This window comes from Pholcus phalangioides, unplaced genomic scaffold (assembly GCF_987345545.1).
Source record: "Pholcus phalangioides strain wild (caught in Gottingen) unplaced genomic scaffold, Ppha-v1.0 ptg000024l_1, whole genome shotgun sequence".
In the NCBI taxonomy this organism is placed as follows: domain Eukaryota; kingdom Metazoa; phylum Arthropoda; class Arachnida; order Araneae; family Pholcidae; genus Pholcus; species Pholcus phalangioides.
In genome coordinates this window covers 28,972,689-29,000,657 of record NW_028301616.1, presented here as the reverse complement: position 1 = coordinate 29,000,657, position 27,969 = coordinate 28,972,689, and the positions used below count along the sequence as shown (strand labels likewise).

Here is a 27,969-nt window from a genome sequence, read left to right as displayed (position 1 = left end):
ACAATTATTGTTTCCTTGCTTTATAGTTCACTCTTTTGGTTGTTTACACATGCTCTACGTCAATCTTTTGGTCATTCACAAGTTTGCATACTCTCTAGATCACTCTTTTTGTCATTCTTGCACACACTCCAGGTCACTCACTGATCTGATCCTCACTCTGTAGGCCATTCTTTTGGTCATTCACATGCTTGCTCTTGCTCTCTAAGTACTCTTTTGCTCACTCATGTGCTTGTAAACTCACCAGGTTGCTCTTTTGGTCACTCATTAAGCCTTGCTGTCTGGGCAGAGGCAAATTTATTGAAGTTTATACAAATTTAGCCACCTTCTCCCACTCTACTAACTTTCTTAGCCTCTCATTCCCCAAATTTGTTCCCCTTCTGAACTTGCTGCCCTGGGCTCTAGCCTACTAAGGCCCCCTGTAAATATGCCACTGACTCAATACGGTAACTCAGATTGGTATAATTGACCTTATATACTCGTGTGTAAGCCTACTTCAAGACCACTAAGATGGTTTATCTCCTCATAACCAAAACTGACCTATATATAGAAAAAAAAAATTTGAACAAAAGAAACTTTTCTTATACACGAGTGTTTACGGTGCGTTCTTGGATGCAATTTGAATGTATAGTTTAACTGTGGCGTTGATCAAAACCTTCTGAACATGAAGTTTAGGATAAGCATCGTGCTGCTTTGCAATCGTATGAGCACTGGAAGGATCCAGATTTGAACTTTTTTGGTGACACAATGACGATTGGATGGAATTGATGGTTTTCTGCAGTTTTTCAACTTTGAGACGCAAATGCAAGCTGGTTCCTATTTAAAAAAAGTCTCACCACTGAGAGAAGGCAGACCAACAAAATTCTCCTTCACAATAGAAAGAAAAATTCAAGGCATTTTCATTTCAAATACGGAAGACAGATGGCAGCACCGAGAGGACATATAACAAATGTAACTCTGGCAACATAAATGCGGTAGAGCTGCACAAACATTTAGAACACAGGTTCTGGCAGGAACCGATTCATTAGAAGTTCCTCAGAGGAATATTTGTGAAGTGCATGTTTCGTATGTGCATGCATATCAATCGCTCTTAAGTGAGAACCAGGTGCAAGTCTTTGGTTATGCATTTACTTGATGGATCACCTCTGCTAGAGGAGTTGCAAGACAAAGCCTCAGACACAACAGTAGATATTGTTGCAGTTGCTAACTGGGAGATCGGAGTGGGAACCTTCTATACATCGCCATCCCTTCTCATAGCATATTATTGTAGGCAGATGCAGGGTGACCAGGATGTATTGTGAAATAAATTTTTTGCTAAATAAGACTTCAATCAAATTCTAATGCCACCATTCACTTTCAGCCATACCATTTTTGTTCCACAGTTTCATTATTATACAACCAGTTTTTGTGTATTTCATTATCTTTTCATGGAGAAAGTGGGATGCGATGCAAATCGTTTCATTAAATATTCTCTATTTTTCTCTCTCTCAAACTCAGGCCTACAGATATTGTAATTACACTCACGGAGTCGGGGAAACCTGATGCAAACACTCCTTCTTGGGGCCAAATATTTCTCACCTTGACATTGATTCCAAAGACACAGGAAGAAAAAGAGCAGGTATTTGTTTGTTTTTCCTAATGCGATTTTCACATTCCTGTTTTTTTTCCACAATGCTGGTTTATAAATCAGAATCATCTTCTAAAATGGCAGAAAATCTTGAGACGTCTTTTGAAATTAGAATCATTTAAAATTCTTGCATTTTATGAATCACAAAATTTATTGATTTTTGAGAGTACAAAAGACCTTGAAATAAAATCAAAATAGTGAAGCCCATACCTTTTATATACAGGGTGCTTCAAAAAACCGGTAAAATGAAAGGGGGATTCAGACAGACGATAACAATCCAAAATCACATAGAAACAGAGGTGCGCAAACAACATATGAAAGCAGCAGATATCATTTAAAATAATACATAATACAGTACAAGAACAAAGAAGAATCCTACAATAATTTATTTAGGAACAATACCACTACACAGTAGATAGGGCCGTCTTAAGAGCATCATGGGCCTCCGGGCCCATGGTGATTTTTCTGAGGTCCTATCAAGCAAATTCACAAAAAATTCAACTACTCGTTTTTTTGAGGCCCCGGGGCCATACTCGGGTGGGCCCATGCGTTAAGATGGCACTGACAGTAGATGCTCAAAGTTTTTGCCCTATGCACTAACACACACATTATATCAACGCTGCATGGACTGCCACAACTTCTCAAAAATACCAGTTGTATGATTCAACCAGGGGTATCTACAAGTGAGTGATGCAATAAATACCAGTAGCGGCTCTGGATACCATTTGCACAGTTATGTTCCTATGTGATTTTGGACTATTATTGTATGCCTGAATTGCCCATTCAGTGATGTTTTTTGAAATACCGTGCATTTAAGTGTGTATATTCCGATTAAGTTTTCTTTCTCTTAATGAAGTTCTGTTTGATGTGGCTCGTATGAAATTACATTTTTTATGGATTATGATAACCTGTTTATGCCTATTTTAAAAATAGTTGAATTTTATACTTTATTTCCATTTAAGTGTATAAGTTGATAATTTTTGTCGCACCATGGTCATTTTCTGCACACGAGGGATAATTAGACAGAGATCTACAATTTATTGCCGATTCCGAATGGCAGGCTTGTTTTTATACTCATCGAGAGGTTGGTGCGCTAACCCCTCGATGGGAACTACCTGTGGTAGCAATTTTTTCTGCAGTAATGTCGCCATTTCTGTTGTACCCCTATATCAGAAAAGTTTTCTGACAAGGACGAACCGGGTATCAAACTCGCAACACCTCTAAACATCCTTTGGTTCTTTAGACGAGTATCTTATCGACCTGGGCTACTTCCCCCTTAAGTGTATAGGTTCATTGGGCTTCCTCTCATTCAATGAAGTTTCATTCAAAGTGGTTCACATAAAATTAATTTTCTTTTTTGAGTTAAGATGTCTTTGCCTATTGCATTGACATACTCATATGCATGTCATTTTAAAAGTTTTTCAGCCGCGGGGTGCTACGAATGGTTGTCAGCAATGAATCGGGTCATCTAATAAAGAAACAAAAGACACAGGTCTGGGATAGTGTGGTGACCATTGTTCTGGTAGAAGGGAAAAATCTTTTGCCGATGGATGAGACTGGAACAAGTGACCCGTACATCAAGTTTCAACTTGGAAATGAAAAATACAAATCGAAGGTATAGAGTTTTATCACATTTTATAAATTGATTACAATAGTTTATCCATTAACCATTAACAAGGTTTTGTTATTTCAGTAAAAATCTGTTGCATGATATTAGTATAAGAAGTTAAATTATTGCAAATACCAAAATCTGTGTGCTAAGCCAGGAACCCAGGCCGGTGATTCTGAACATAGGGCTCATGCTCCGAAGGTGGGGGGGGGGGATTTGAAAATGAGTTTTTCTACTAAGGCTTGCGGAAATTTTTATGACTCTCACCATTTTTAAATCGGTTCAAATTTATGTTTTTTAAACAATTTTTTGATTTCTTCTTTCAGTTATCATATTTTAAATATATTTGACATCCGTATTTGTTATGGGCATTTTTTTTTTCAGCCATCTTGTTAGGCATTTTGCCTGTTGCGGTTTTTTTATCATATGTATTTCATTTTTCTCTTTTAGTGTTGTCTTTAACCAGGGTTTCCTCAATGTTTTGTGTTACACAGGCAATTTGTGCCATAAGATGAAGTAAGTGAAGCCTAGTAAGTGATTTGGGTGAGAAATATGGATGGAGCCTTCATTTCCCACCCAACTCCACTAGTTGGAAATTGCCTTATGGCGATATATGACCGGAGTTGTTGTGTGGTAAAGTAGTAGTAAGATGAAGTCCATGAACCCCCTTGTTCCAATAGAAGGATGGACACATAGACCCCTTTAAAAATTATATTCTGTGTATAGCAGTGTAAAAACAGACCCCAGAAGCCTTTCAAGGACACTTGGTTAAGAACAGCTGCGCTTTTGACTAAGTAACTTACCTTTTTAGTCTCGTCAACAGGATTAGGAGATAATCTTAGGAGATTTCTTGAATAACAAGAACTCTAAGTAAAACGGAGAAAAAAAAACAGAACTGGGGGGGGGGGAAAGCCCCCAAATTGCAAAAATTTATGGATGCAAAAAAAAAAAGTTTTTACAAAACCAAAAAATTAAAAAAAACATTTTTTTTATGGAACTATAAAGTTTCTCGCCGGAAGGAGTACCTTTCCTGACGAAAAAGTTCTAGTTATGGGGGGGGGGTGGCATTAGAATTGGATTTCAGAGATGCTTTGGTGGGGCATGGGCTAAAAGAAGTTGGGAACCACTGACCTAAGCACTTTCTGGGGAAACGCTGAAGAGCCTGTCCTCATCTTTGAAAGAAAATATCATCATTAGATCCACAAAAATTTTATCCTCTGTACAAAGGCACTGAAATCTGGTGGCTCATGATATTTAATTATGCACTACTATCATCTTTGCACTACTGGGGTACACAAACCTTGTAAACATTCCTCTGAGGAATTTCTAACTAATTAGTGAATGTTGCAAAGTTTTGTGTCTGCATATGCTTGGCTCTATCAAATTAATGATGTCAGAGTCACACGTGCTTCATGTTCAAGAAGTGCTGTCATGTGTCTTCCACATTGGGAGTGAAATTTGTAAATTCCTAATTCTCATGTTTTTGTAAGCATAGTGTTGAAGATCTGCCTGCTCTCTGGGAAGAAACTTTTTTAAATAGAAGACTGGCTTGGGTTATTACTTCTCATTTAGAGTATTTAAACTTTAAATTAAAAATAAAATTTCATCATGAAAATCCTCCTGTTTCATTTCAGGTGATGCTGAAAACACTCAATCCGCAATGGATGGAGCAATTCAACCTTCATATGTATTACGATCAACCTAAAATCCTAGAGATCACTGCATATGATAAGGATTTCCATGGCAAAGATGATTTCATGGGCAGGTAGTAAAACTTTTCTTTTCATAATTAGTTTATTAAACTGAAGTTAATGGTGGTATACTGAAAGCAAATTAAAAATTAACGAAAAATATAAATTATTTTAAATATATCAGCAACATTCCACAAATATTACCTACACTACATGATTCAAATAAGATATGAATAAAAAAACATTGTTTGCAATGCAGGGCTATAACATGCCTTCTTGGGATACATTTTTTCTTGGGACCTTCCTTGAAAGAGTTACATCCAGAAAAATTCTACCCCCTCTCCCGCTCTCATTTTTTCAATGATTTGTTTTGGAATTTAAAAATTAATTATGGAAGTAAGTCTCTCTTGCAAATTATTTCAAACAAGAAACTGCCAAAATTTCTAAGAAATATGAAGAATAAGTGTAAATTGTTCTTGGAGCTTCCCATTCAGTTCAGGATCCCAGGATGTTACTCCGGTTGCCCTAGCCTAGTTAAGGACCTGTTTCAATGCTTGATTCATTGCACAGTTACATGTTTCTTGCCAGCTCTCACTTTTCCTCTTCCTTTTGTTTTCCACAGCGGTTGTTTCTTCTCCTTTTCTTTCACATAGCTTATTTAATTAACCTCCAGCTAAAATATATTCAATATCTTTTTGCCAGGTGCACAATTGATTTGAGTGGTTATGAAGAAGAGAAGACTCATTCTGTATGGAAAGATCTGGAAGACGGTGCTGGCTCTCTTTTCTTGCTGATCACCATCTCTGGTACTATGGGGAGCGAGACAATATCAGACCTGTCGTCTTATAACTTTGATCAAAGTGCTCAACAAGAGATAATCAGCAAATATGTAAGTTTTTTTTTGGTTGTGGCAGTTCTTATTTTAATTTCATGTTAAATGACCTTATGTAATAATTAATATTTCTGTTTTTTAATTTTCTTTTAGAACCTTGCACAAACTTTCAAAAACACTTCCGATATTGGACACTTAATAGTCAAAGGTAACTTTACTAAACTACTTCTTTTATACCCGATTTTATTAATCATTGATATTATGTTTCAGGACAAATTCTTATGTGTACAATTGTCCTTGATATATTTATTTTTATAGTATATAAAGCACAAGGGTTAGCAGCAGCAGATTTATGTGGAAAAAGTGACCCGTTCTGTGTCGTGGAACTTGTAAATGCCAGGCTACAAACGCACACTGAGTATAAAACCTTGACTCCTGAGTGGAACAAGATTTTTACATTGTAAGATTTCAATCTCAACATTTCTGATGAATGAAGCCATGCTTTTTTGGAACTTGTTTTATGTTACTGTGAGCCTTATGTGGGCCTGTTAATGAACTACTAATAAAATAAAGCTGAATCCAGAGTTAGCGCCACCATTTATTAAGCAGAATTCTGGTGCTATAACAAGTTGGGCTTTATATCAAATCTTGATACAACTTTTTTTAACCCGGCTCAACTGTAGCTATAGGCATATATGTTTATGGTAAAATCATGAGAGAACTTCCTATATCCAGAATAATTACTTTTTTACACATGAGTATTCAAAGATATGCTCATGCTGGAAGAGTGCAAGCTGTGTCAGTGACCAAAGAAAATAATTTATGAGCTAATTTTTTTATATTCATGTACAATTATGTAAATAAAACAAGCAAATTTCTTCAATATTTAGCCCTCTATTAGCTTCAAAGTCTTTTATTTTAGTTCATGACAGAAATAAATCTGAATGATTCTTGATGATTATCTAATGATATTTTGAATAATACACAACTTTGGAACAATAAATCAAGGTTATTATCACTTCTGGTGTACCTAAATGTAACCATGCATATTTTTCCAGAGTTCAAATGAACATTTATTTGTTTGTTTTCTAGCCAGGTCAAAGACATTCACACAGTTTTAGAACTGACTGTATACGATGAAGACCGAGATAAAAGATGTGAATTCCTTGGAAAAGTTGCCATCCCATTATTAAAAGTAAGAAAAATTCTTAAAGCATGAGAATTTATCAGCAAAATAGATACAAAAAAAAATAAATAAATAAATGAAAATTAAAGTGCCGTTTCAAGCGCATTTGAATTTCAATATCTGGAAACAAGGTGATAATTAAAATTTTTGTCAGAAAAAGCTAACTTAATTTTAAATAGCTTTATTTATAAATTTTGTCACTTAGGGCTTCTTTTGCCTCATCTGTTTCCACTCTGTCTTGAAGTGCTTCTGAAAGTTGATATTATTTCAAATGATCAAAATCAGAGTTATGGAAATTCAACTGCATTCATTACTTTTGATTTAAGTTAACGAGTATATTTGTTGGAGGATGTGAATCCTTTTTTTTTCGAGTTTTAAGATGAAATTTTGCATGCTGCTATAAATTTGATAATTGCTATGTATCAGTAGCATTCAAAAGTTAAGAGAACGAATTTGGTAAGCAAGAGAGCCATATTTTACCAGGCATATAATATGTAGATTTTCAGTTAAAAAAACATCTGAATTCCTTAATGCTGATTACATATCAGCATTGAGAAATTGGTGAATATGACAGATTGCCTTGCAACATATAGAAACATCAGGTCAGTGCAGATAAAAATAAGAGAAAAATTTGAAGGGACGTTGCCGCGCTTCATATCATCTGAAGCTTTTTTTGACAGATGTAGGAATTCTATAAAATTAATTTTTAAAAAGTTGTTTTTAAATGTGGCATATAAATGTGAGTAAAAAAAATCAAAAATTTTCTCATTAAAACATGACCAGCAATACCTTGCATTCTTTGAGATTTAATTATTTTAAATTTCTTTTGAGATTTATTCTTTATAAACTTAGTTCTTGATGAATGAAGTCTGCATATGCAGATCATATACAAGAAAATATGGTATGTATGAAGTCCTAATAAATTTAGAAGAAACAAAAAACAAAACAAAAAAAGAAACAAATGGAAAATTGACTACTTGAATCATAAATACATGAAGCGTTAATTTTTACATCTGTTTAGAATATAATAAATATACAGGGTATTTTATTAAGTTATTTTATTAAGTGCTAATGTGGCCTTTATCTCATCAACATTCTGTCATATAGAGGTACGATTCCAATATAAAAATGCTCAAAAGAGGTTCTCAAAAATTACCCTGAACCAGTTTTGAGAGTGAAAATACAGTGTGTAACAAAATGAAAAATCTAAATTTTTATACGGTCCTCCCCCCTCCCCCCTCTAACTTACAGCTAAAAAGTTGTTGCCCTATCTTTCCTGAAGACAACAGGAAATATCTTATGTTTTGAAGTTCAACGCTCGATGAGATATTTGAGTTCAAAAACCTTGGAGAAAAGTTGAAAAAGGACAGCATAAATAAGGGAATGGAGCATTGCCAGTTAGTTTTTGTTCTTCTTTCATAACTTTTCTCCAATTTTTGAATTTGAATATCTCATCTAATGTTTCTCTTAGAAATTTTAATTTTTTGGCCCCAGGAAAGAGAGGGCAACAACTTTCTAGATGATAAGGAAAACCGTATAAAAATATGATTTTTTTATCCTGCTACAAACTGTATTTTCACTCCCAAAACTTGTACAGGGTAATTTTTGAACTCCTTTTGAGCTTTTTTTAAATTGAAACTATACCTCTACGACACTTGGTGAATGAGGTAATGGCCGCATTAGCACTTACAGGACACTTTGTATAACAAATCCAGTTAGAATGACACCATCATGTGGTTTGCAATGCACCTTCGACAAGCTAATGTTGAGGAAGGATACTTATTGCTTATATAATATCGAACAGTTATAGTTTAAATTTCTCAGAATGTTAAAGGCTCTTGTTGTATAACAAACTTTTAATTAATATCTTTTAGGTGAAAAATGGGGAAAAGAAGTGGTATGCTCTCAAGGACAAGAAATTGAAACTTCGAGCCAAAGGACAAATTCTTGTGGAGGCGCACGTATTCTATAACCCAGTAAGCCAAATCAATTGGAAGTTGCAATAATGCAACATTACATCGTAAAAATGAATCAACATCTGTTTAAGAAAAAATGTTTTTCAATATTAATTTCTGTAATGGCATCTTAAAATTTTCATAATATTTTTAATTTTTTTTCTTTTCACAGAATCTTATCACAATAATTTCATTTTTTATTATTCTCAAGCATTCATTGTTGTGACTGAACTGTAGTTGAATTTTAACCCTTTAAGCGGTTTTTAAAATTTTCCTGATCTGCATTGTAACTACCACAGTGGAAATCACTAAGCCTTTTAGAAATCGCCACCTATTTACAAGGATATTTTTTCGATTGCGGGAGCTGATAAATGCTTCCCCCCAACACAAAATAGCGATAAAAAAACAAGGAAGAAAAAAAACATTGTTTTCTGTTATTTATGCTGTAAGCATGATCGTATATTATTTCAAAGGGAAAGGAAAAAACCCATCCTTTCTCTTGCCCTTCTGTTTTTGACTTTGAAGAAAAGCTGACTATGCTGACTGGCAGTTGATTGACAGGATGGGGGAGTCATGAGGCGTATACAACCCATCCTTAGAGACACACGCTGGGTTCGAAAGGTCCGACAATTGCAACATCTATCCAGCCCAGAACAAGAGGCTAGGCGAAGATGCTGCTTACATCTTTAGGTTATTGGTTTAAAAGCCACAGTACAAACTCTGTAATAGAAGTGGCATTGATCATCATATTACCATCCAGCCTGAGTCCTCTCATCCTCTTGACTTCTATTGAATTGAAGTTTTAAGAGGAAGGAAAAAAATGCTATCAGGCAAAGCTGTCCGTACAGAGTTGAGCTCATGATTATTGAACTGAGAGGGTTTTAAGAAGATAAGATATCTCTCAGGATTGCTGTTGTAAGGGCTAAATAACTGATAAAGGCATTTTGAATTAATTATTTATTGTTTTCAATTACTTTTACCTACTTATTATTATTACTTATTTAGCAGTCTACGTCATTGACATTTTGATCTTATATCATAAAAATTGAGTCTTTTTCCTGTCTTCTCATGTTTCAATTTGTTACCATGTGCCTCCTCTTCCTATAAGAAATAGCACCCCAACCACTGCTATGACCTATTTACTGAATCCATGTATTACTGTTTTAAATGTAGATCAGAGCTGGTATTCTGACGGTTAATCCAAAAGAACAGAAGTATGTCCAACAGGAACAACGATTCAAAAGAGCTGTGAGTATTTCTTAAAAATTACGCATCCTTAGTTAAAGCATTTAATTTTTTTTAAATATTAATTCAAGATTCCCAGCAACCTGTAGAGTCAGGGAAAATGTAAAATATTTGGCAAAAGTCAGGGAAATATTTAAATATTTGAGAAAAGTCAGGGGAAACATTCAGTGACGGAGAAAAAAACAAACTCTAAAAAAGTTCGGAAGGTCAAGATTCAAAATTACACTGTCTTTGTTCAGAGTTTTGGTCAGGGAAATGATCAAGCAGATTTTGCCGGGAACCATGTAAATTAAACAAGAATTTAATTTTTCACATTGTTTCGTAATGAACCTGTTTCATTCCATGAAAACAATTATTTTACTCGGGTAATAATTTTACTATAGAGTAAAAAAATGTTAGCATTCTTGTAAAAACTTCATCACATAGTTATTATTGAACTGTTTACATACAAATTTGTTACAGAGACTCTACTGTGTATAAAATATGTGTAAAAAAATTTTAATCTCCAATCAGGCTCATTGATATACTGTATATAAAAACATTTAATAAGATTCTATGAGTGTGAAGAAAAATATTTTTTGTTTTTATGTTTTTAGATATTTGTGAGAAACCTTAACAGGGTTCGTTCTCTTCTTGTCGGCATTTTTGAGGTTGCAAAATTCTTGAATAGTTGTTTTCTTTGGGAATCTACATTTCGAAGTATAACTGCATTTATAGTGAGTTTTTATTGATATAATGGATTTTCATGTATTTTTTGTTTTCTGATAGTTGAAAAATATTTTTATGAAATCAGTGTTTTTTTACGAAAAAAGGAAATTTTTTCTATTTTCATATACAAATACAAATACAAATACAAATACAACGCCACAACAGGCAAAATGCCCAACGAGGTGGCTGATAAAAAGATGCCCATAAAAATATGGTTGTCATATGTTTCAAAAATACAGCAACCCAATTAAAAATGCAATTAACACAAATTACAAACAATATATACACATGATAAAATATTATACGATGCCCATAAAGATTACTTATGGTTGTCTTATTCTAAGAATGGATAGCTTCTCGATTTACCCCAACATGTTTATCGTATTTCTTTTTAAACGTGTCAATTGTGTTACAATTTACTACCTCCGGGGGTAAGCTATTCCATTTATTAACAACCCTATTGGAGAAAAATTCCCTGCGACACCATAACCTTGCATTGTCCCTCACCAATCGATACTGGTGTCCCCTTGTAAAAGCAGTCGATTGGCGGTGTACTAAAAGTTCATGGTCCATCCTATCCATTCCATTGAAAATTTTGAACACTTCGATCATATCTCCTCGACACCTGCGTTCATCCAATGTAAACATATTCAAAAAATGAAGTCTTTCTTCATAACTCAAGCCCTGTGTGCCAATAAGGACACGTGTAGCTCTTCTCTGCACCCCTTCAACCAAGTCTATGTCCCTCTGTAGGTATGGTCTCCAAAACCTTACAGCATACTCCAGTCCAGGACGAACTAAGCCTCGAAAAAGAGGAAGAATGACTTTAGGAGAACGCGAAGAGACCTTTTTGAAAATGAGGCCAAGCATTCTATTCGATTTTTTGACAACCGCTGAACAATGTTCAGAAAACTTAAGTCGCTCGTCAATGAGAATTCCCAAATCGGTGACTCTAGTTGCATCCGGGATAGTGACACCATTCAACTCGTAAGAGAACCGTTGGTTGTTCGAACCAAAATGAGCGACCATGCACTTATCTACGCTAAACGTCATGCTCCATTCATTTGCCCATGCTGCAATCTTGTTTAAGTTGGTCTGGAGCAACTCCCTATCGCTTTCATTCCCGATTACCCCCATTAGCTTCACATCATCTGCGAATTTGCTAGTAATTCCATCGATACCCTGATCGAGTTTATCGATAAAAAGTGAAAAAAGTATGGGGCCAAGGACACTTCCCTGAGGAACTCCACTTGTGACGTCTGTCCAACCAGAGAATTCCCCGTTCACCATAACTCGTTGCGACCTATCTCTTAACCACGATTCTATCCAATTCAGCAAGTTGCCCCCTATTCCAATCTCGTGTAAACGCTTCAAGAGTTTGCCATGTTGGACCCGATCGAATGCCTTCTGGAAATCAAGGTAAACAACGTCGACATTTTTGCTCTTACCCAAAGCCTTAGTCACGTAATCATAGAAGCAAAGGAGGTTAGTTACACATGACTTCCCCTTCCTGAACCCATGCTGATTATCCGACAATACATTATTCTCGTCTATCCACTTCACAAACTGCCTTTTGATGATAATTTCCAAAATTTTCGAGAGGGAGCTCGTCAAACTCACTGGACGATAATTAGACACCACTTCTCTACTACCCTTCTTAAATATCGGAACAACGTTAGCCAGTTTCCAATCTCTCGGGACGATACCCTCAGCAACACTACTCCTGTATATCTGTGCGACTGGCCCCAACAATTCATTGTTGCAATGAATTTGTTGCATTGTTGCATATGCAAAACATTTTTTTCAAGAATAGAAAAGAAAATTATTAAGGTGTAAAATTTCAAATCTATAAGAAAAATTACCTCTGGGGAAAATAATATCATCTTGCTCATGAATGAAAATTAATTTAACCTTTGATTTTTCACCAGCACATATATATTTTTATAATCTTTATCCATTTTTCATTTGTTTTCTACAGGTATTTCTGATTATCACGTATACTTTTGAGGTTTACATGTTGCCAATTGTATTTCTTATAATATATGCCAAGAACTATGTTATTGAAACAGTAACTGGTCGCCAATTTGGTTATCGAGAAGAAGAGGAAGTGAGTTCTAGAGTATTTTATCTTGTTTCAATGTTATGCTTTTGCAGAATATGACACAAAGGAACAAAAGGTTGGAATATTAATGGCAGTATTCCCTATGACAAAACAAAACATTTTGAATTCCAAGCAGCAGAATTCGATTTTAGCGGATTCTAAGCTGTGGCCTGTAACAATTTTTTTACTCTGCTTTTTAATGTCCCAATTCTTTTTAATTCTTACCTAGTGTTTATTATCCAACCGAGACAAAAACAAGGGCAGAAGAAAACTATGACAACAGGTATAACCGCCTTTAACCTATTTCCAAACAGGGGTGAGATATCTTGGCCCAAAGTAAATGGGAGATATACATTCAAGCTCTATCAGCTCCCCCACCCGCCTTCTTTGGAGACTTTTTATTGGTAACCCTATGAACAGGAACTGGCATTTCTCTTTTGCTTCAGCATTATTATTTTCCTTTTCTCCCTCTATGGTCTGATAAGCAAAAAAAAAGTGGTATAACAAAAAAGAAGGGGTGGCTGGGAGAAAGGGGAAAGAATCGAAGACCCCCTCCCCCCATTTCACTTTCTTTTGCCCCTCTTTACTTCCTTAATCTTTCCAAAGATATCACTTTCTTAGATGCATTACTGGTATTTCAACCATGTATCGTCCAAATTTGTTGCAAAAAGCTTGTACATAAATTGGGTTTGGGTTAACACACTCCTAATCATGCTAAATTATAATGTTTTGACTCTTTATCTGCATCTTTGACAGCCACTATGAGTAAGAAAGATTTGCTCTAAGGATTCCGAAGCACAGTATTTACTCAACTATACTTTTTCACTCTGAATTCAACCTGCTTATATACTATTTATATATGTTAACATATACGTTTACAAGCGTTTTTCGGAATTTTACCAGCTCGACTTGGTAAAACCTAGGATTTACCCCTCTTCTGGCTTTTACCGTAACATATACATTAGACTTTTTAACATCATGTATATTTAGAAACATCCATTTTCACAGCTGAGGTATAAAGTACTTGTTAGATTAAAAAAAAGAGATTCTGGTCATTTTTTAGAGCAGCTCTCTCACATATCTTTCTAACATAAGATGCATTAATAATCAGCATATAATAACGCTAATTGTGGTGTATATAATAACTGCAGCATTTTCTATGTGAATGTATGAGTATTGTGAAGGAACTTTGCTAGCTTGCAAATTGCATTATAATTTGGTTATTTGCTGTGTCCTATTTTTGTTTGATTGAGCTGACTAATCATTATTGAAATTGTTTGTGTTTTTCTTCAATTTTTTTCCCTATACAATAATACAAAAATTCACAATTTCATTAATTTTTTTTCTTCTTCTTTGAAGTCAGAAGAAGTCGACGATGAAGATGACGATGATGATAAAGATGGTAAAAATGTAAGTAGTTTCTGAATTATTTAATTTTTTTATAGAACTCTATTTAATTTAGGATTTGGTGAGTTAATTAGAAATTAAATAAAGATCATTATATAATCATGGCAAAATTTTTCCCTACGCAATGAATCTTTCAAGATATTGCAAAGGAAAAACTCTAATTTCTGAAACACCAAATATTGAACTATAAACAAGATGAAACTCCAAACAGCTGTTCCGGGGTTTGATGTGTAGCTCCTTTCTTAAGTGGAACAAAGAAAGTAGGTGGAAGAAAATATTGTACCATTTCCTTTTTTCTTTGTTCGACTAAAGAGGCCACTCAAAACTCCACAGCTATTCGGAGGTTTTATTTCATTTTAATTTTGATTCAAGATGCTGGAGTTTCTCATTAATAAATTGCTCACGAGGTATTTGTCATAATATTTCAAATTATTATTTTACAATGCCAAGATAACGTTAAAAAACTAAGAGGACTTCATTAAATTTTCAGAACCACCTGACAAGATGATCAAATTTTTTGTTTGCTGATAACGATTCTATTTAAAATTACCTTTGTTTAGTTTCCATAAATTTTATTTATCGTGTGTATGACTCTATCATTTTGAAGGAAGAGAAAAAGACACTGAAAGAGAAGTTACAGGCTGTCCAAGATGCTACAGCTTTGGTTCAGAACGTTTTAGGTGAAGTAGCATCTCTTGGTGAAAGATTTAAGAAGTAAGAGTCATTTGCCATTATTGATTTATTTGATCAAAATTGGCATCAATTTGGATGAGTAGATTCTCTAATTTCAATAATATAAAATTCTAAAAGATATGACTACTTCAGTCAATGTAAAAGTCCCTTGTTCATTTCTGCTGTTGTGAATTTCATGCCTATAAAATTTGTGATCATATATTGTCTTCCCTATATTTATTTTCAGTACATTCAATTTCACAGTGCCATACCTGTCGTGGTTAGCAGTTTTAGTTCTTATGGTTGCTACTTTTATTCTTTACTTCATTCCAGTCCGTTACCTCATTATGGCATGGGGTGAGTAAGATTATTAAAATGTCATAATGATAATTACAAAGTTAAAACACAGTTGTGTTTACTATAAAGGGGCTTCAGAGCACTAGAACCAAGCCTCCAAGGGGGCCATTGGTATTCCACATGTATTGCACTCAGCTATTTGGCAAAAAAGCCTTGAAAAAAGGATAGATGTCTGAGATTAGTTTGAGGTCAAAATAGAGTATTGTGGCCTCATGTTTGATTGCGCTTTTCTATAATATGCATTCAGATATTTTATAGATATTTTATGCCTTTAATTATAACCCCATTATTTAAAAAATAACTAATTAACAGAACTTAGATAAAGTCATTGGTAATATCAGGGTTCTCCTAAAGTCATTCTTTCGCTTTTCCAAGGCTTAGTTCGTCTTGGCCTGGAGTATGCTGTAAAGTTTTGGTGACCATACCGACATAGACTTAGTTGAGGAAGAGGAGGTGCAGAGAAGAGCTATGCAAAGCTATTGTTGGCACTCAAAACTTGAGCTATTGAGCTATGAAGAAAGACATGATTTCTTTAAGAATGCAGGTGTCGGCAGGGCCGTCTTTAGAGCATCATGGGCTCCCGGGCCAAGTGATTTTTCTGAGGCCCTACTAGGCAAATTCTCGAAAATTTCAACCAGATCTCATTTTTGTGATGCCCCTCTTCTCTTGAGGCCCCCGGGCCATGCCTTAAGACGGCACTGGGTGTCGGGGGTGGATATAATCAAAGTGTTCACAATTTTTAACTGGATGGATAGGATAGACTACGAGTTATTAATACACCATCAATCAACTGCTTTGACAAGGGTACATTAGTATTGTTTAGTAAGGGACAATTCCAGGTTGTGGCGAGTTTTTCTTCTATGGAGGTTGTTAATAAATATGGAATAGTTTAATTCCAGGGGTCATGAATTCTAGCAAAATTGATTTTTTTAAAAAGTATGATAAACATAGCGGAATAAATGGAGAAGCTATCCGTACTTAGATAAGACAAACTATAATCTTGTTTATGGGCAGTGTATTGTATATAATATCCCATTATAACGAATTCCGAGACCGGAGAAATCCCTTTGTAACAATCAAATTTTGTTATAAAGGAATGCTAGATTTTTATATTGTTCCTATGTAAACTTATCTGGGGGATTAGAAAAGTTTTCATTATAAAAAATGAGATTTTTTCGACATAACAGTATTCGTTAAAACGGGAATCAACTGTATTATTGATTATTAGTTTCTTTTATGATAGGCTATATGCTTCTATATTGAGTTTCTGTATTTTAGTTATATAAGGCATCCATATTTTTTTATGGGCACCTTTTTTTTCAGCCACTTCGTTGAGCAATTTGCTTGTTGTGGTCTTTTATTTGTATCTGATATGCAGAGGTGTTCCGAAACAGTGAATACAAACATTCACAACCTCTTACATATACTTAAAAATACCTCTTACCTCTTAAGTTACCTCTTAATACCTCTTAAAATACCTCTTACAATAAAAAAATTGCAAATACATAGAGTATAATTTGAACAATATTAAGTTAGTAATAAAACGTATCTATATTTTCAGGTATAAACAAATTTACGAAGAAGCTGAGGAATCCCCATGCTGTGCCTAACAACGAACTTTTAGATTTTCTCTCCAGAGTTCCTGACGATGATGAAAAGGTGAGACATATTGAAGCAATATAATATTTCTATACTCATTTCGTCTCTCTCTAGTTTTTTGATTTCCACCTTGTCATATACATATTCTTCAAATACATAACCCTCGGAAAAATTTCACTAGGGGTCATTCAAGTATTACGTCAGCATTGAGGGGGGAGGAGTTTCGGATTTGCTGACTTTTGATGACAGGGGGGGGGGGAATCAAAAATGGCTAAAAATCTGCTTACGTAATACTTGAATGGCCCCCTATCTCTCATGGAGCTGGGAAATAGGATACGTTTCATTATTCTCTGTCTTCAGCTGGTCAAAATTTTCTCGAACTTCACTCAAATCATTTCATACACAGAAGTGCTGATTAGACCAGAACCTATTTTGAATGCCTTTTATTCTCTGAAGTAGAGGCTGGTAACTCTTGTGTGTGGTAACTAATAACCACTTATGTTGTGCAGTTTTAGTGGTTGTGATATGCTTGTGTGGTCATCTTGGCACCTATTTGGTAATGAAAGATTCTCAAGACTTAGCCATTTTAATTTTTTGAACTCTTTCAGTTCAATTGAGAAAGGCTGTTATGAAGGTCCATATTAGACAATGTTCAATCAAAATATAAACATGGTTGCAGGGCTATCTCAAGAACATCATGAGCCCTTGGGGGAAAAATTATGTTCCAAGAGGCCCCCTCCCCTGCTTGGTTGGAAGTACCAGCCTGCAAATTTACACTGTTATTCAAAAAAAAATCTTAGTAGATAACATTATCAGACATTAACGTTAGATAAAGTTATGAGTTTACATGCTTACTCTAGAAAATTGTAGTACCAAATCTAATTATTGCACGAAGCCTCCCATGCACTAATAAACCACACACACACCCATGGCCAACCCATAAGGGTGGGGCTGATAGAGCTCCAACCTGGGATACATGGACGATTCTTGTCAATTTTGGTTTTTCCACATTGTAAATTCATTATATAAAGGCCTGTAAAAAATCTGGCCTGGAAAAGAAGGGAGCTTACCAAAGCTCCATGTTGTGAGGTCATGCATACACCTCATGAACATTGGGTCATGCTTGGGGCATAGAGAAATTTTCTCGACATTTTATTCACAATTGTGATGGGCATCTTCAGCGATACAGTTGAGTATGGATCATCGAGAGATAACAAAGTTCTCTCTCGCTACAGAGACCCATATACAGACTGTCCCTATTTGTTTGCGCATCTTATTATCTCTGTAGCTGTTGAATTCGGAAAAAACATACTTTTAATTTAAAAAGTTTTTAAATGCTGTGCAGTTGCTTAAAATCTGCAAATTTGTTCGAAGGGTTGTATACATAAATAAATAAATAAAATTTTTATACAGACTCTGCATGCAGTTATTGAAATTTAAATGCCACTCTAAAAAGTCATTTGCAAAAAATTTCATATTTTTAAATGCATTATTTATCGAGATATTAAATATATCGTACCAGATAATGCCTCTCTCTCTCACACACGAGTCTTTGAAATACGTAAAGGACAAAACAAAATTTAGGAGTCAGATTTTTTTTTATTCAGAACAGCTATTTATACATATTCGTAAGCAAAGATGTGCCTATACATGCTAAAACAGAGAGCTTCTTAAAGCTGGCTTCTCACTAATGCAAGAATTACACTCAACTACTAAGTTTCGTTTCGACAGGTGCTTTTATACAGGCAAAGAAATTATAAGAAGTTTCCTCCCAGCATTCTCGCAAGATCAAATTCTTTCCCTCTCTTTCTAGAAATTTCTCTTTGTGCCCTGACATCATCAAATCATTGAAGCTGTGGCCGAACTTGCTACGTTTGTCTCCAATTTACAAATACAACACCACAACAGGGAAAATGCCCAATGAGGTGGCTGAGAAAAAGATGACCATAAAGCAAGATTTACAGAGAAATGCATTAATTTTCAATCTTACATAAGATAATGACTATTCACACTATTTACAGGCAAAAAATGACAAATGATAAATAAGGACTATTTACATAATTTTTGTAACAATATAAAATCACCATGTTTTGGCAACTTATCTCTGCATTGGCAAGTTTTCATTGGCTCAAAAATTGCCATTTTTGCACTAATAGAATGAACTCAACAATTTTATTTTTTTAATTCACAATAAATTACAATTAAATTTTTTTGACAGTTGCAGAATTTTACTTTAAATTTAATCTACGTTTTGCAATTTGTGAACCGCAACCCTCAATCATTGGCGATAAATGCTGAAAACTTCAAAGTCAAACATCTCCATTAATATTGTATTTAAAAATATGCAGTTTTTTGTAAATAACTTCTCGGAGCAGCATTTACATTGTACTAATTGGAAGTTTTAGCACATAGGGTGTACATAAAAAGTGAATTTATCTATGTATACGACCCCTTAAAAATTTCAAGACATTTTGAGTAATTGCACGCTGTTTGGAAACGTTTTGTAATTTGAAGTATATTTCCGAAGTCAATGGTTGGGGAGATATCTGCTGTATAAACAATTTGGGATGCGTCCCAAATTATGCATAAAGCCGCACCTCTGAAAAATGACACTTCCACAGATGTGGGTGCAATGTGGGGAAGTGAATTTTGCAAACTATGGGGCCCACGTTAGTCTGGAAGCTGTATATAGTTTGTCTAATGTAGGAGTCTTGAATCCATGGCCTGCAGACCAAATGTGACCCTCAGAGCTTTTTGCTGTTTTACATAGAAAAACAATCGAATTATTCAGAGCAATTTTCGCAATTTTTAAAAGTAATAATTCATGAAAAAATATCAAGAATTTTTTAAAGAAATAATTTCATAATTGAAGAAAATTTTTTAAATTGATGGGAAAATAATTTCAGAATTATCGGGAAAACTTCGGATTTAATAAAAGAAGTAATCAATTAAAAGGAATAAATCAATGAAAGGAAGTTATTAGAAAAATAAATAAAAATTACAAATACAGCGACATGACGGTGGCCCGTGCGCTTCTTGGAAACTTTTATTTGGCCCATAATGTCTAAAAGGTTGAAGACTCTCCCTGGTCTAATGCCAAGCCTGAGGCAATATTTAAGCTTGTTACGTCACTTTGTGATTATTAAAATAATTTTTTACTTTTGTGTCCATGAAATACAGGTGATGTATCGAGAACTGAAGCCAGTATTCGCAGCTCCGGCAGAAGGCGAAAAGAAGAAGAAAAAGAAGAAAAGCTAGTGATTGATAAGCGCATCAAAATGAATGGAATGAATCGCCCAGTGAAATTAAGGAAGAAATTAGTAAATTATTTTAACTTTTCGAAAAGTCAACAATTATAATCTTTAGGACGTTGTTGTCTAAATATAACTGTGATTTTATTGAATGCTTGACGACATAACATTCAGCCTTTTTTATATATATATATACATAAATTATCATAATTTTCACGTTTCATCTAATTATCGTTGCCATGTATATATTATACATATAACAAGTTTTCTTCAACAAAAAAAAGTATCGAAAGTTATTTAAAAAAATGTTGACATTCTATAGGATTGTAATTTTATCTATTTCATTATTCTCTTCATGTTAATGTACATTTGAAGGATCATTTCTAGTCATTTTAACATCACGACCACTAGTCGAGCAGGGCGTAGGATTTACGTCGTGGTGAAATTATTTTTGTAACAATTTATGGCCAATTAAGACTTAAAAAACCATCAGATTAAGTATCTACGAGTTGCCTTCTGTAGCTGTAGATTATATTAACAATATTAACGATTTTATTGTATCTTCGTCAGTTTTTTTTTTTTGTTTCTTTGTTGTATTTTTCATATTCGAAAAATTTTGAGGCGATAGCAAGTCAGTGTACATAAAAGCATGTATCGGAGGATTATCCTATGATAATCACATTCACTCTGCCATGATTATATTAAATTACACTGGTCCATCAGAAATGAAGATTAACAAATTAACAATCTCTTCAAGTTACCATTTTTATAGTGTAGAAAATGTTCTCTTCGATTTATATTGAGCTTAATTGTGAGTCAAAAATTTGCATTTAATGTCTTCGATTTTTTCTTTTCTATAATTTAAGCCATTAAATATATTTTTTACTTACATTGTCTTATTTCCTGATTCTGGATCTTTTTCGTTTAACGATGGTGATAATGTAATTATCAGTGTGTGAGCATTGTTTCTTAATTACAGTCGGACCCCGATTCAATGAACTGTGATTCAACAAATTTCTTCTGAGAGAAATTCTAGTGAAAATAGAGGCTAAACCCATGGCCCCCACAAGAGGTAGGCTGACAAGGGGCCCGGGACAATTTTCACAATTTTTTTGCTTTTTCACGCTATAAATTCATCATAAAGGGGCCCGTGGAAGTCTGGTCGGAGGGCCTGCAAAATAACCCAGCCTAGGGCCCTGCTTCAGGATGTGGGGCATGGCTAAACCCAGTGGTGTATTAGGGGGTGTGTGGATTAGCGGGCTATATATAGCCCAGGGAGGCAAATTTGAATAATGAGTGGCCAAGAAAGTTAGTAGAGTGGGAGAAGGGTGACAAAATTTGTACAAATCTGAATAAATCCGCCTCTGCCCAGACATTAAGGGTTCTAGGTTAGTGAGTGAGCAAAAGAGTGCCCTAGAGAGTTTGCAAGCACGTCAGTGAACTAAAGAGCAGGGCCGTCTTAAGAGCATCATGGGCATCACTTGCCCCCCGGCGTCAAAGATGGAGTCGTCTGATCTAATCTATATGTCTATATATGAATTGGCATCATCATCATGCCCCCCCCCCGCAATAATGACCATGTCCCCAGACGTTCAAGTCTATCTCCGCCTGTGATCATGGGCCTCCAGACCAAGTGATTTTTCTGAGCCCCTACCTGGTGAATTCCCAAAAATTTGAACCAGTTCACTTTTGTGAGACCCTGGTGGGCCCATGCCTTAAGATGGCACTGCAAAAGAGTCACATACAGAGCAATGGACCAGGTAAGTGAGTGGCCTGGAGCATGTCAATGGCTAAAATAATGAACTAGAGCAGTGTGTGTAAACCTGTAAATTATCAAAAGAGTGACCTATAAAGCAAGGAACCATGTCAGTGAGCCACCAAAAGAGCCACGGAAGAAAAAGACCATGGGAAAGTATGTAAGTGATCAAAATAGTGAGTTAGCATGTGAGTGACCAAAACAGTGTCAAGCATTTGAGTGACCAAAATAATATGCAAGCATGCGAGTGACTAAGAGCTCATGTGGCTGAGGTAAAACAACTTCTTTAATAGTGGTTCATCCATCAATCTCCACATCACAATGAAAACCTTATGTAAGCGCCAGTAATATGAAAAATCAGATATGGGCAACCTGCATTTTATAGGACTCTGATTTGCATATTTCTAGGGATTTGATTCTTAGTAGTGCCCTCTACTGACAAAAATATGAACTAAATTTTTTGACAAAAAATAAATGACATAAAATTTTCAACTTCTTGCAATCCGTTAAATTGGGGGTTCGACTATATTTTGCTTTCATGGCAGCTGACAGATTTTTCTTTCAGTATTGCCAAAAATGTAATGCGAGTTCCTTTTTTGAATATTGTCCATGAATGTTTGAAATGTAGTAAAGCCTGTCTTCAACAGAATGGGGGGGGGGGACCAAGATTTTTTTTCCGTTGAACACAGGTTTCCCCTTAATGGAGTTTAAATTGAGTCTTCCAGTTGCAAAACTCATTAAGCATCAACCAAATATTTCTACAGAAAGTGAAAAAGAAACCTTTGTAGAGTGTATTTTTTTTAGGTGACTCTTAAAATGTTAATGTTATTAACATTTAAAATTTTAAAAATTTTAAAAATTTTAAATTTCAAGCAGTCAGGTAGAAAAATACACTCTACAAAAGCTTCTTTTTCACTTTATGTAAAAAAATTTGGTTGGCGTTCAACAAGTTTTGCAACTGGACGACTCAATTGACATAATGTGTAAAATTATGCAACGAACTCGTAATTGAAGTATATTATAATAAAAATAAATCACTTGAAAATAAACTAATTTAAATGTACGTAAAATAATGCACATTAAATACTCTATAATTACTAAATACTTAGGTTTTCACAGCATCTGTATGAAAACTTCACCCCAGACTATTCTTCATCTGAAATGACTACACACACATTTACATTCTTTTTTACATTCCCTGAAATTTTCAATGAGGGGTGTCAATATCTGTCGTGCCAAGTTCAGTTTGTACATTGTCTCAGCACCTGAGCCATAACTTAACTAGGATTTTTGTGTGTGTATGTGGGGGGGGGGGGGGGGGGAAACATGATTTCGCTGCCTAACCGCGGTAAAATTTGCAGCCACCTAATTTTTGCTGTCCGAGCAATTGCCCCCCCCTTGCCCCTCTCTCTAATTCTGGCCCTGCACTCAGCACTTGCGATCACGGAAAGCGGTTTGCATACAATTTTGTACGTAATTGTATATCATTTAGAAATCTAACCATTGCCTGCTAAAAGTCTGCTTTGCCGAAAAATTTTGTTACTATTTCAGAAAGCAACTGTGTTTCACTACATGTGGCTTTTCAAAAACCACAGTATCAAGTACGGTAACGGTTTCTACAAATCTAATGGTGGTGAAGTAGAACTTGTATTGGCAAACAGTCATTGCATTAAAAATTTCGATAGAAGAACTAACATTTCATATATGATCTTTTGATCAATTGGTTGTGAAACAGTCGAAGTGTCTGTATCAAAGTTTCCGTTAAAGTGTAAAATTTTCCTTTCCGTTTCCCCGTTAGACAGGTTCTGTTTAATCCAGGGTTTTTAATGTCTATTTTGGCACTGAAATCACAGGACCACGACTTTTTTCCAATTAAAGACAGGTTTCTGCTTAATGCAGGTTCCGTTGAAGACAGGTTTTACTGTACCATATAAAAGGTGTTTGTAAATTGTTGATAAAAATTGAAAAGGGGTGATAGTATTCCTCCCATTAAGATGAACAATGCTTACAATGGAACCTATGGTCACGATCCAATTAGGGTGTCAGAAAAGCAAAACACATTGAAAAAGCACAAGTCCTCACTTCTGATATCATTTCCCCTCTGCTGGAGAAGCAGCACTTCTCTAAAATATAACCGTCAATCATTCGCAGTGTGCAAATTTTGTCGCAAGAATCCTTGTTGCAGCAGACAAGATCAATAGGACATCAGGAGTTTACGATAGGGTGCACCAGTCTTTCATTCGCCAATGTAAACTGTGCAACAACACCCTTGGATGCCACGTTGAGTATCACCTTGGAGTCTTTTGCTGATTTGCATATGATTGTACAAAATGATTGTATTTATACAACCTACGATTTTGTTGTCTCTCTTTTTTCACTGTTCAAACTTCAAGGTGGAGACTTTACTTTATGCTTTTCTGACACTCTGAGTGGATTGGGATTATGGGTTCCATCATAAATATTGTTCATCTTGATTAATATTGACCATCCAATTTTTTTCTAAACAATTTACGAGCACTCTTTATACTCTTGTACAAGCCAAGTAATTTTTTTTTGAGGGGGTGTCTGTTATATACAGGTAAATTTTTTAGGGAAAAATTTAACTAGAGTTTAACCAATAACCTCATAGGAGGGACACAAAATTCCTGCCTGTGGGCAAATGCAACCTGAAAAGTGGGTTCCATCTGGCCAGCAAAATCAAGGCCATCGTGAGCCTTTGTAGCCTCGCTTCCCCCATAGACAGAAATTTCTTTTGGTGGGGGCTGTCCAGTTCCCTCCTGAAATATGAGAAAATGTATAATGTACATAAAATAATATGCTAAGAAAAATCACCAACAAATAAGGTAAATATACGAAAAATATGAAAACCCCTAATGCATTTCCACACACACTGTGGTTGTAGTCTTCAAAGGAAAAATATATAACCACTAATCACATACTGACTGAGGACCCCGCTTGGGTTGGACACCAAATCTTAACTCTTGGTTGCTCAGTGGGAAAAATTATGTCTGTTCACTTCAAACGTGGTCAGAATAATGTTAAAAGCCTGCGTGTAAGTTTTAATCATCCATGGATGGCGATTAAGACTTCTATAAAGATTCAGGTCTTCAACCTGGCTGAACCAGGTAACCAGGGTGCTGCATTAGCCTTACACGCAGGATCTCAGCTTCATTCTGACCATGACGGTTGAAGAGTACATACTTTTTCCTATTGAGAGCAACCGAGAGTTAAGATTTAGACCATGACGGTTGAAGAGTACATACTTTTTCCTATTGAGAGCAACCGAGAGTTAAGATTTCCTATCCAACCCAAGTGGGATCCCCATTCAGCCTGATTAGTGTTTATATATTTTTCCTCTGAAGACTACACCCACTGTGTGCATGTGTGTCGAAATGCATTAGTAGTTTTTGTGTTTTCCGTATATTTACCTTATTCGTTGGTAATTTAGTATTCTTGGGCAAAAAAAAAAAACCACGACATACGCACTCAGACTGTTAGGTACACACACAGCTACACTTCCGGTACAACTCACTAGATAGTAAATCGCCCATAGATGGTGATAGACCTGAGTTGCGCTCTGTTTGAAAGTATTCTTGTGCAAAGCTTTCTACTCCCTTTCATAGAAATAACATGATTGAATCTATTGTTCTTTCCCTCTGAAAGAAATTTCTGGTTACTGACCTGGATTACAGCATCACAGTACAGAATTTGAGGCTTGTTTACATGTGTGCATGTTAAGTGATTAAGCAATTGACTAAATTTTAAAAAAATTGTGTCCAAATGAAATCAATCAAGTAGTGAATGCCCACTGGAAAACATGCAGATACGCTTACTTAACCCAAAAAATCAAATTACTCCTATTCTACTTAATCACTTACCGACTATACCCATGTAAACAGCCTTTAACGTTCGCATACATTCTAAAGAGCTTGACGACTTGAAATTTACATTCAAGTTAATTAACTATAAGTAAGAGTTAATTTTTTATCACTTAACGCATATACATGGGTTTTTAGTTGCATTATTATAATTTTGTATAAACTTGAGAAAGTTTTTCAGATAACAGGAACTGAACTCACAAAAAGCCTAATAACCACAAATAACTTTATTGTGCAGAGAAACGTGAGCTACTACATCAAAGCATTTTCAAACACAGATTCTCACTTGCTACAAACGCGCACACATGCAAAAGAACACTCGATTATTAAATGCTAGAAACACTCAACTGCAATGATTAAAATCCAGAAGAGAGTTGTTTCTTTACAACCTTTATATATATATATTCTCACGAAAACTAAATAGCATAATACTACTCGGAAAAATAGTCATCCTTTCATTTACGTGAACTTTTTTCTCATCAACATCACGTTCAATTTTCCATACAACAAACAATATTAATAAAACTATTCTAACAGCGTTAGCCTATCGATTCGACACACAACGAAAAGCTGTAATTTTCACAAAATGATCTATATAAGTGATAGCTTCACCTCTAATAAACCAATTGCAACATACAGTGAAACCTCATTAACGTGAAACTTAAAATTCTACTGAAATGTTTCACGTTAGCCGATAAGCAGTAACAGAAAAATAATTTCCATTTGTGTTACTCTGAAGCTTAATGCAGTGTAAATTTATACAAATATAATACACAGTTAATCATCTAGTTCTCTTTTAAAACGCTATTTTTTTCCCAAAAATTTTTTAAAACAAAATTTGCATGATTTTAACAATTACAAAAAAAATCTGGTTTTTTTATTTAAACCAGATTTTTTTGAATAAAATTAACCGAGACTGCTTATTAATTAAAACAAATCTTGTTGATTATTAACAATGCATATTTTTATAACAACTAATTGCTTTTTTCTCCTAATCGCTCATATTTAATTAAGCATTAATGAATAAAATACAAACAAACTATAAGCAAAAAATACCAACACCAAAAATCTGTATTTATGGAACATGGAAGGTCTTTTGAGTCCAAATTAATTTCATGGATTAATTTTTTTTAAATAGAGAAAAGTGCTTTCATTCATGAGTGCCCCCCACTCCACAATTAAAGTGAATGAGTGGTGGCAACTTAGTATCACACATACAGTGAGAAATCTCAATTCACTGGATGTACAACCAAAGGGCCATTCAGCATCAACTAAATAAAAAACAAATTCTATCGGCAGGATTGTTTCTTGCACAATGAATAGGCGTGTTTCCGACTTGCATGATGTTTCTTAGTAGTTTACAAATTTTTATTCTTTCACATTCAATGGTTTTTGGTAAAAAAAAAATTTTAATACGAAAAGTAAAAGTGGAATGATACCTATGTTGGTACAACATCTATTATAATTTTGAATCAGCAATTAGGGCAAGGCTTTATACAGAAAATTATTCCTGTTTTTAATCATGGGAACCTTAGTGTCACATTGCAATGCATTGAAAATAGTGCAGTTTAGCTTCTTATATTTTCCTGCAATGTTTTCCATGCAGAAAATCTAGAAATAGAGCAGCTTTCTTTCTGCAATTTCATCTAGGGATTAAGTTCGAGTCTATATTTACCCCAAAGATCGCCTATACTTCTTTAAAACACAAACTTTACCACATATCAGTAACATGCAAACCATATCAGGTTTTACATTTACTTCAATATCATTGAATTTATGTAAAGAAAAAATAAAATTTAAATTTCGTGATTTAAATCAATGTACCCTGATTAACAGCAGCATTCAATCATTTTTTGAAAAAGTCTATGATAGCCCACTCCATTTTCTTTCTAGTACATAGTTGCAGAAACTTTTCAATTTGATCCAAATGGTTCAGAGTGGGGGAAACATTCTCTTGGTCCATTGAAAAGTTCCTAGGTGTTTTCAGAGCTTCTGAAGCTTGGTTTTCCGTGTCAAAAGTTGGCTTCTCTTTCATCACCTGATTCTGCCACAGTGCCATCTATGATCTTAAATCGTTACAACAGGTTTTGAAAGCAAG

General features: G+C 34.9%; 1 protein-coding gene across 4 annotated transcripts in view; it reads left to right on the top strand.

The window, feature by feature from the left end:
- Positions 1-21,126, top strand: part of Mctp (multiple C2 domain and transmembrane region protein) — a 108,938-nt gene extending 87,812 nt beyond the window's left edge. For 3 of the 4 annotated variants that reach the window (XM_089251265.1, XM_089251263.1, XM_089251262.1), the window contains exons 6-21: positions 1,495-1,615; positions 3,042-3,239; positions 4,868-4,998; positions 5,627-5,813; positions 5,910-5,964; positions 6,075-6,216; positions 6,849-6,951; positions 8,817-8,918; positions 10,071-10,145; positions 10,739-10,858; positions 12,829-12,957; positions 14,311-14,361; positions 14,966-15,072; positions 15,278-15,387; positions 16,949-17,046; positions 20,167-20,370. In XM_089251265.1, the coding sequence (XP_089107391.1) occupies positions 1,495-1,615; positions 3,042-3,239; positions 4,868-4,998; positions 5,627-5,813; positions 5,910-5,964; positions 6,075-6,216; positions 6,849-6,951; positions 8,817-8,918; positions 10,071-10,145; positions 10,739-10,858; positions 12,829-12,957; positions 14,311-14,361; positions 14,966-15,072; positions 15,278-15,387; positions 16,949-17,046; positions 20,167-20,244 (1,807 nt within the window). In that variant the 3' untranslated portion in view covers positions 20,245-20,370. Of the gene's footprint in view, positions 1-1,494; positions 1,616-3,041; positions 3,240-4,867; positions 4,999-5,626; positions 5,814-5,909; positions 5,965-6,074; positions 6,217-6,848; positions 6,952-8,816; positions 8,919-10,070; positions 10,146-10,738; positions 10,859-12,828; positions 12,958-14,310; positions 14,362-14,965; positions 15,073-15,277; positions 15,388-16,948; positions 17,047-20,166 lie in introns of all 4 variants that reach the window. The other variant, XM_089251266.1, reaches the window with a different exon arrangement.
- Positions 21,127-27,969: the final 6,843 nt, after the last annotated feature.